Below are 10,145 nucleotides of genomic sequence, written 5' to 3'. Positions count from 1 at the left end.
GACGTCACGTAACTAAAGCGTAAACAACGCGTGGACCGGAAGAACGAAGATTTAAACGCGCACACACACACTTTTGTAAACTGTATTTTTATATATTTTTTGTTTTATTAATCTTTCATATTTTTTTAAACAAACTTAAAAAAAAAATGTATTTCCATGATTGTCATTTGTGACATTAAAGTCAAGGATAAAGTTCAAGTGACACTATTTAATAAAGAAAAAAAAAAGACTGATTTGTGCATGGAAATTCATAGTATTTTCCAAAATGTCTGTGTATTAAAATCACAAAATGTCGAAAGTTATTTTTTCTCTATCTGTTTGAGACTGCTTGCTACGTGCTACGCTAAAATACGTTTAGTTTTTAGTTGGAATTCAGAGATCCGGTAGGCCTACAAATAATACACAACGCAAAAATAATTGACTTGATGAAGACCTTTCACAGGATTTAGAATCCTCATTTTGTTTTTTTCTTCCGAGATGAGGATCAAAGCCGGAGAAAATTTTTCAAATTAAAAACATGGTAAAAAAAAAAAAAAAAAAAAAAAAAAATGCACTTGAATGCAGGAAATTGCATCTACATCATTTAAATGTTTCTGGGATTGGACCCGACCAGGACTTTTCCGATCTTAGTGAATCAGGCCCTAAATGGTGTCAATATGATAATGGCGAATTATGTTAATTATATTTAATTATAATTGTGACAATGTAAATTACTTTTTCATCATCAAAATATTTTCAAAATGTTAAATGTAAACGTGTTATACTTTCATAGATCTATCTGACTTTCTTGGAGTGACTTGAACACAACATTTTACTTGATCATCTCTTGAAATCCTCTTAGCTACAGTAAGTACCTTGTGTCTAAAAATAAGGATTCACTAGTTTGTACTCTTTAGTGGATGGTCGTGACAATTCACTCCCTGGAGTTTATTTGGTCGACAAGCAAAGAGGAAGATGAAATCATTCCTGCAAAATTTTGAAAAGAAGTTAAAGACAACCTGTTGTCGTGTGGCATTTTTTCAAGGTGAAGGTCAAAAGCACATCCATCTCAATAAGTGGGGTGGCTGTATGAAATGTTCAAATCAGAGTAAATGCAATGTAGTCTCTACTGAAACAGAAGGAAATACTGCAGTGATGTGTAAGCAATTTTCAATGACAAAGAGGTAGTTGGGTGTATTTTGTTCTCAACCTGATGACTAAACAGAAACATTTTGTCCAAGATTTTCATGTAATCATATTATTATATTATTTTTTTTCTTAATTCTAATGTGTTTCCCCCCTTAATGATGGCATTACTTGTGTTTCACTTTCAGATACACAGATCTATCTGACTTTCTTTGAGTCGCTTGAACACAACATTTCACTATTGAAATCCTCTTAGCTAAGCACCTTCTGTCTAAAAATAAGGATTCAAGCAGGACACAATCTTTGGTGGCTGGTGGTGACGCCTCATTCCCTGGAGGGTATTTGACAGACAAGCAAGGAGGAAGATGAACTCAATGGTGAAAGAAATGGATGTAAAAGCTCTTATAGAGCAAATTGAGACAAAGGAGGAGGATTTTATTTTGACAGCTCTGGAGACCTACAACAAAGAGGTAACAGTGACACGTGAGCTTTTTCACAAAGATTTTTTATTGCCTTTCTATCACAGCACAATGGTCTTCTATTCAGAAATCAGTCATCAGTAATGCCAATTTAAATTAAGATAATACTAGTCTTATATTTTGAAGTTGTCTTATTATTTGATTTTAAACTCATTAACATACTGTTCTGACAAGCCACCAGGAATCAGCTACTTTACATTATGCAACACAACCCATAGGAGGCGCCTGGCCAGCTCTCTGTTTACAGGGTCCGGTCTCTTTAACAGTCCATGGCTTTTACCGAGTTCAGGGAAGTGGTTAAGCTGCTCCTCAGCTCCTCACTGCCTCCCTCCAGACACCCATCCCGCTAGCTCCAATAGCTCCAATAGCACAACTGCTTGAGGAGTCAACCAGTCTTTAAAGTTAAAGTCCCAGTGAAAAAATTGTCCTCAGGGAGAGGTGGACAGCAGTGGTGGCAGCACCCGGGACTCATTCAGTCCCACTCAAGCAGGGAGCCAATGGTCTTTGGTATGACCTGGCCGGCGATCAAACCCACAGTCTCAGAGCGGACTCTCCACCACTAGACCACTGAGAACGTTTAAATACACAGATTAATTGTGCTACACTTAAAAGTCGTTCAAGAAAGTTAAATTACTGACCAGAACCTCTCCTCCTCCCCAACACTAGGGGGCAATACGAGTCGTTTCAGTGGTTTACGACAGCCGCCTTTCCGGTTGACCTCATAGGTCGCGTAATAATAATTGACAGGAGCGCAATACAACATTGGTGTTATCTCCATACTGGTTTCCATTTAACTGGTTTCCAGACTGGTTTCTGCCGACAGCAGATTCGACACATATTCCCAAATATGGACAACACATTACTGGCAATTTCAAAGTTTCAGCCCACATCTACCGCAGCAAATTTGCTTCTGTAAATGCACACTTGTGACTTAAGATCTATCTATCTGTCTAACTGTCTATCTATCTATCTATCTATCTATCTATCTATCTATCTATCTATCTATCTATCTATCTTTCTGTCTGTCTGTCTGTCTGCCTGTCTGTCTGTCTGTCTGTCTATCACAGCTTATGCTGTGTCCCAAAAATGGACAGTGTTACTATCCAGGGAAAATAAACTGTTTCAGCAAATAATTGCCATTTCCCCATTCTGTTTATATTTAAGATGCCAAAAATAGAAGTGCGATCATTCCACAGTGACCTCGTAAGTTCAGTCACGGTGGTTAAAGAAGACATGTAACCCGAATCACGAAATGTAACCAAATAGAGTGAATTTTTTCGTGTATTTTTCTTTTCAATCTTAATTTTATAAAATGAATTGTTCTGATTTTTCTTTTTATCCAGCTGTTTCTTGTCTTAAATACTTTGTTCATTCTTTTGCTCACAACCTTTTATTGTGCTCTCCTCTTCTCCTGACCTAGATGGCTCTGTGTTTTGAATTCCAAAAAGAACATGAGAAGGACAGACAGGTATTTTAAAGTTTTACCTTACTTTATCAAATAAGTAATTCAATAAATTCATCAAATAGCCATTGGATACTTAGATTAAGTTGAGATTTCTTAGTAATAACTGTGTTTAGCATAACATATTGATTTATTTGAACCAATCAATGATTTTTTTTTAATTTTATTTATGGTGCACATTCAAAAACATAATTAGATTTAATAGATTCAATTAATTAAATAGATAACTAGAAATGACAGAATGTATGCAAAAGCTTCTGCATTTGAAATAAGATATGCTATCGGCTTACAATTTTGATAAACATTATAAAGTGAACTAAAGTGTTGTAGTTATCTGGTAGTTGTTGCAGCTATCTAATGTCATTTCTGTTTTTCAGCATCTTGGCGAATTGGTGCTGAGTGTCCTTAGGAAGGAACCCAGTTCCTCCAGTCAACTGATTTGTCTAGAAACCATTAAAATCTTGACAAGAGACAAACTAAGCCTGGATCCCTTCGTCACTCACTTGGCCTTGTCTACTCTTGCCTATTACGCCGGCATCTTCCCACCCACTGAAAATCCAAGCCAACAGGTTGAGCAACAAGGTAATTCATCATTTGCTAAGATTTTACAGTACTAAAATACCATCCATCCATCCACCCATCCATCCATCTTATTCCTGCACTCAAGGTCACAGGGGTCTGCTGGAGCCTGTCTCAGCTGTCATGGGGTGATGAGCATTGTTTTATCCAATGGGTTGAAGAATTAAACGACAAAGCTGATTCATCCTACTCTTATATTCTTCTTTTATTTGGAGCTAGGTTGTTTTCAGCAGATCTAACACTATCAACCAGAGAATCAATGTCTATGTTAACCAAATGAGAAAGAGGATCATCCAATTGCCTATTGAAGAGCACTACTCTGTCTGTCTTCACATTTGGCTATGACAGTGTCCAAGATGAACTACTTTGTATGAATGTATCTTTAGAGTTGTAACCAGCTAATATGAAGTCCAAAGTGAGCGCTATTTCAGAGTATCAAAATGGAAAAAAATAAAATCATTGGGCTCAGACGTTTACATTGTTTTTAGGGTATTATACAATGACTATTGAATTGAATCAATGTATTTTTTGTTAATGTATTTTCTTCCCCACAGCGGACGGTGAAACCGAGGCACAAGAGGGCGCTGATGTTCCCTGGAGGGTTTACAAAGATGGCTCTCTTAAGTCAGACCAATGTGTCCAAGAAGTAGTTGTTGAAAGTCTCAAGTCCATTTGTAACATACTATTACAAAGTGAACAGGGACTGGTGAGAGCACTGCTTTGAACCTAAACCTTCCATCCCATCCAATTACTGAACTGATTGTCTCACAGTTTGACGCTATTTGGTTTATGTGTTCTGAAAAGTATGGATGAATTGCAGGTGGTGGCAGCTGATCTGCAGCTGATGAAGGGGATAACGAAGAGGATGGAAGAGGGTTGCGATGCTAAATGGAACCATGAGGTACGGACTACAATCCTTTTAATATGTATATGTATATATTTTAATTAATTCAAATTACCATTAGCTCTTTCCTGACTACTCTTGGAACTTGGAACTATGTCTGATAATCTGTGTGGTTTGTGTGTATCCATCCAAAAACCAAATATTCCTAAATTGTGCGTGTGTGTGTACTTTAAGAATTTGGTCACAATTTCTGTTTGATATGCAGCCATAATCTTCTAGAAGTGAATAGAGCGGAATGAAAGCGTAACAATTTTTTGTTTTTTAGGTGCGTTTTTTTGACTTGCGCCTCACCTTCCTGCTTACTGCCCAAAGGATCGACATTAGGGAAGAGCTGGCACAGGAGCTGCATGGAGTCACTCTCCTCGGTATCTATCTATCTATCTATCTATCTATCTATCTATCTATCTATCTATCTATCTATCTATCTATTTGTCTATCTATCTATCTATCTGCTTAAATAGACAAATAGGCTAAAGAGTATAAACTGATTTTTTCCCCCCCTTGTGTATTTTAGCAAACCAGTTGGATGCCACCTTGGGTCTGTGTTGGCCAGATACTTTTGAGACAGCCAGGGGAGGTCTGGAGGACGCTTCTGAAGATGCACCTCCACTGAGTTGTCAGCAAGCAGAACTTTCAATGGAAATATTGAAAGTGCTGTTTAATATCACATTTACGAGCGGCAAAAACACAACTGATGAGGTACTTAAGAAACATGTCTGAAGACTCATTCATTCATTCATTCATCTTCTATACCCGCTTATACTATTCAGGGTTACGGGGGTCTGCTGGAGCCTATCCCAGCTGTTTTAGGGCGAAGGCAGGGTGACACCCTGGACAAGTCGCCAGTTCATCGCAGGGCTGTCTGAAGACTTTTGAATGCTAATACATCCAACATTTTATTTTCAGAAACAAATTATTATAGCTTTAGTATTGAGCATTTGTTTGAGAGTAACTGTAACTAACACTTACTGCATGTGCATAGTTGAGTTGCTTGGTGTTTCCAATCATTGCAGCAGTTTGGCATCACCAGTCCAACTGCTCTATTTGTGCTATTAATGGCACAATACAGCCATAAATAATTTATGGTAACAAATGAGAGAAAATATGAGAGCAGACATAATTCTCATATATGTTTTCTGTCGTATCATGGTTTTGTTACCTGGAGAATGGTTGAACTGACACTACAAAAACTGACAGAGTTAATCCAATAACCTCTCAAAAAGTCAAAAAGTTTTTGGAATGATATTTTCTACTCCAAATGTTTATTACATGTTCCTCTTGATAACAGATGAAAAGTGAACCCAGTATATACATTTTTTGAAAGAACTGGTTCCCTTCTCTTTATTGTTGAGGGTCTCAATCTCAAAAGATTTATTGACCAGGTTCCTTTTCCTTTCTGTCTCAAAGGAAAGTGCAAAAGAGTTCAGGCGTTTAGGGGCCATACTGAGACACTGCCTGATCAGCCGAGCAGATGGAGAGGAGCAGACTGAAGAGTTTCACAGGTGGGAACTGAATGCAACTGCTTTTTATGATGGACTTCCTGATGCCGCTCTTTCAAATCACCTAAAAGCTCATTCTTTTTTTTCTCAGCCATACAATTAACTTGCTTGGGAATTTTCCACTGCATTATTTGGATGTACTATTGATGACAAAGACGCAGCAAGACTCCATAACATACATGGGGGTCAATATGGATGCTGTCAATATGCTGCTGGAGTTCATGGACAAAAGACTTGATCGAGTAAGTCAACACTCATTTCAATGCATTTTTTTCAGGAGCGTTTGTGAAAATGGTCTCTTCTAAAAAAAAAAAAAGAAAAATGCCATCCTAGTGTAAATCAGGATGTTCTCTTCATCACTCTTTTGCCCATCTGTACCAAACTGCCATCATTATTGTTGTTATTGTGCTTATGATCATTATTTGAATTTTATGTGACACCATTTCACCATATAAATTAATAATAAAATGAATGAATATTTTAATAAGGCAGGGGAAACAGATTCCCTGAATTTTCTTTCTAACTTAACACCTCAGGAGGTGTTTTCCACCTGTCAAGTCTGACAGGTGTGCTGCACCTCCGTGACATCAGCTGATAAAACGCATCACACAACACCAGTGTGAACTTCTGAGCAAGACGGAAGTTTAAGTCAAAACTTATCAAGCTACAAAAACAACATCTAAAAATATGAGGTGTCTGTGATAGAAGAAAAATAGCAGGAATTGTTAACACCTCGTACTTGATCTGCCCTCTGCTCTTCGATGGGAGTCAGGACCACCCAGTGTCTGACATGTTCATGCAGGATTATTGGAGGGATTTTGGTGATAAATTCCTTCTCTCCTGATGCTTGACAGTCTTTTTTTCCCCCAGTGTCATCAACTGAAGGAAACGGTTCTCCCATCGCTGACCTTGCTGACTGAGAGCTCCCGCATTCACAGAGAAACCAGGAAGTACCTCAGGTCAAAGGTGTGCTATGCCGTGTTGGGGCTCAAATAATTCTGAGTTTGCATAGACAATTATACTTCTATGCTTCTGGTGTCTCTGACATATTGTGTCTGCGTGCAAAGGTTCTGCCACCTCTACGTGATGTCACAAACAGACCAGAAGTGGGCAACACACTGAGGAACAAACTAGTGCGTCTAATGACTCACATCGATACTGATCTCAAGGATTGTGCTGCTGAATTTCTCTTTATTCTCTGCAAAGAAAATGGTGAGGAACTGTGCCTGTCTTCCTTCCAAATATCTTCCAAAACCAAATAACCAAATACTAAATAAATACACTCGTGCAATTTGGTGGTGGTAGAATCATGGAGCAGAAAAAAGGATTCAACAAGAAATTCCCAAACTATTTCACTTATACTGTATGTGTCTTAAATCCAGAATACGTGAATGTTTTGCGAATTCCGGAAAGTAGCTTTCCGAAGTCACATTAACATTACGAAAAGAAAAAATAAAGTTAACAGCTGTGTGGAGAAGTTACATTAATAACTGTTTCTTAAAAAGTCTGTTCTAATTCTGAACAAATAAAATGCATGAGGCAATTTTACAAATTCTGTCAAATTACATGACAAATACACTTCTTTGATATGCCTGAACTAAGAAAGTGAATCTTGTGGATCTTTTAGAATCAATTGCCCAAATAACAGCTATCTTCTTTATCTGTTTCCAGTTTCAAGGTTCATTAAGTACACTGGATATGGTAACGCTGCAGGACTGCTGGCTGCCAGAGGGCTGTTCAGAGGCAGCAAAGTCTCTGGAGTTTACTCTGAGGATGAAGACTCAGACACAGAAGAGTACAAGGAGGCAAAATCCCAGTCAGTACCAACCGCTGAACAGCCAAGTGCTAGTTTGTTTATTTTTTTGTATCTCAATACTTTTTTCACCGTTAATGAAACAATATATTTGCTGACCATTTTGCAGAAATGAAAAGTACACAACAAAGGTGTATGGTGTCTTGAAAACGACAACTTAAGCAACTCATAGAAGGCTGACTGGTCAAATACACAACCGTTTGTGTGTTGTGATCGATGGGTCGCCCTGGTCGCGGTTGTTTCTTTTGAAATAATGAATTAAGGTCTATTGCGTTTTTGTATTTCCAAGGATATATCACTGCTTGTGGAGAATGTTAAAAATAGTTAACATAGAAAATCAGTTAATAGTTAATAGAAAAATAGTTAACATGTGGGTATTGATGGAGATGACGCGTCACATTCTGTGGCGTGAGGGTTAAAGGGACAGTTACCATATATTTAGAAGATTAAATATTGAAATGTTTCATTTACCTGATTGCAAGGGGAAACAAGGTACAGTACGGCAGAGTGGCTTCTCTACAGTTTGGTGTTTTGATGTTTCCTTCTTTCTTCCTGCAGGATAAACCCAGTCACAGGTGCAGTGGAGGAGGAGCACCCTGATCCAATGGAGGGAATGACTGAGGAGCAGAAGGAATTAGAAGCAATGAAACTGGTCAGCATGTTTGACAGACTGTCACGGTCAGTGAAAGCAGCACACGCACACACTCACTCACTCACACACACACACACACACACACACACACACACACACACACACACACACACACACTATTGCCCATTTATTTCAATGTGTATTTCATTTGTCTTTCAACTTTACTTTATTCCTGCATGCACATTGAGATACATTATATTTCTCCACAGTTCAAATTTTATCCAGCCTATGAAACTGGATGTGGATGGAAATATGACAGAGATAACGCATGAAGACCTGCGTAATTGTGCTCCCGACCCAGTGATCCCTGCTGATGAGCCAGCTAATGCAGGCAGTGATGAGGAACCTTTGTAAACTAAGGGACAGAAATCCATGTTTTACTCAGTGACCTAGCGATCAGTTTATTTCAGCGCTTTTAGGGCCGTCTCTTCACACTGGTGACCATTCAGTTTGGCCACAGCGCTTCTGCAAGCACTGCAAGTGTCATCCAAGCTGTGAAGCACTTCACAGTGACTCAGTCATTTGTCATTTCTCACGTCAGCTGCATAAACATCTTGAAATTGCAATCATTTTGTGCACTGAAGCTACTGCAGTTTGCTTTGTGTGACAGATGTGTATTATTTTAAGACACTGGTCTGAAGAGTTGCATCTTCAGGCTAACGTTGTGTTTCATTTTGCAACATTGTGATTAATCTTGATGATGATGTGAAACAAACTGTGGTGACGCCGGGATGTTTTTATTGGTGTAGCTGAAGTGTTACTGTGTTGCAAACTGCTGCTGCTGGTCATTCTAGAAAACAACCGAAACAGGAGCCTAAGAATGATGATGAGACGATGAGACAGGCCTACAACTGCCAGACAGGATTTTAAGAAAAGAAAAGAAAAGAATGCTATGCACCTCGCAGGATAAATAGCCAAATACAAAAACACAATAAACATAACTGAGACATTGACTTTGTTCAAGTTCAAAGTTGCATTTTTCTGCAGTCCTTCTTACATTTATGTTTTTACCAACAGCATTTAAGTTTGATTTGTGCCATTAGCGCTGCCACAAGGTGGTGACAGTAATTGCATGTAGATGAGATTAATATAATTGCGCATGCATGACAGCATATGTAACTATTTCAAAACAGCAATGGATTTGTGTTCTTTTCACGTCTGGCAGCACTTAGGCTGCAGAGATAAAATGCAGTTAGCTGTGCTCCATCTGGTCACAGAAGAATGTCGAGGCCTGATTTTATTTAGCAATCAAATACTGGGCAGATTATTTCTTTGTTGTAACGATGTAACAATGTTGAAAATAAATGTTAAACCATTGGGAAGCCTGTGTTTTTCCTTTTTAAATCGTGCCACATTTGTAAGGAAGATTTGAGATTGTGATTGGTTGATGTCATGATGTCAGATACAAAAGTATCTGCGTTGCCGTTTCCTCCTGTGATGACAAGACATGCAGCCCCACACCATCACACTCCCTATCAGCTGGCGGGAGTTTGGGGAGCGTGCAGCAGTGCAGAGCCTTCACACTGGAGGAGTCAGACTGGCGGTTGCAGAGGAGGATGATTGATTAATAATTAATCTATCAATTCTGCAAAGAGATGGAATCTGAAATATGTCTATATGGATTTTGCATAC

The 10,145-nt window shown here is 38.5% G+C and overlaps 1 protein-coding gene across 1 annotated transcript; it reads left to right on the top strand.

Annotated features, from left to right (window-relative positions):
• Positions 1-719: 719 nt before the first annotated feature.
• Positions 720-9,364, top strand: ric8a (RIC8 guanine nucleotide exchange factor A). Its single transcript, XM_076049214.1, has 14 exons — positions 720-1,595; positions 3,025-3,072; positions 3,444-3,648; positions 4,200-4,351; positions 4,466-4,546; positions 4,815-4,914; positions 5,064-5,248; positions 5,957-6,051; positions 6,140-6,290; positions 6,919-7,014; positions 7,116-7,260; positions 7,720-7,864; positions 8,420-8,539; positions 8,723-9,364. Exons 1-14 carry the CDS (start codon positions 1,491-1,493, stop codon positions 8,865-8,867), a joined length of 1,773 nt encoding a protein of 590 aa, XP_075905329.1. The 5' UTR covers positions 720-1,490; the 3' UTR covers positions 8,868-9,364.
• The last annotated feature ends 781 nt before the right edge of the window (positions 9,365-10,145 follow it).

Source organism: Nelusetta ayraudi, unplaced genomic scaffold (genome assembly GCF_046127955.1).
Source record: "Nelusetta ayraudi isolate G7.1 ecotype Tasmania unplaced genomic scaffold, CSIRO-AGI_Nayr_v1 ptg000111l, whole genome shotgun sequence".
NCBI lineage: Eukaryota > Metazoa > Chordata > Actinopteri > Tetraodontiformes > Monacanthidae > Nelusetta > Nelusetta ayraudi.
This window is presented reverse-complemented; position numbering and strand designations above follow the sequence as displayed.

Excerpts from the sequence above, each read along its gene's own strand:
- ric8a (XM_076049214.1), top strand. The coding sequence starts at position 1,491 with ATGAACTCAATGGTGAAAGAAATGGATGTAAAAGCTCTTATAGAGCAA. Across the intron at positions 3,649-4,199 it reads CCAACAGGTTGAGCAACAAG|CGGACGGTGAAACCGAGGCA; the intron begins GTAATTCATCAT and ends TCTTCCCCACAG. Across the intron at positions 6,291-6,918 it reads TGGACAAAAGACTTGATCGA|TGTCATCAACTGAAGGAAAC; the intron begins GTAAGTCAACAC and ends TTTTTCCCCCAG.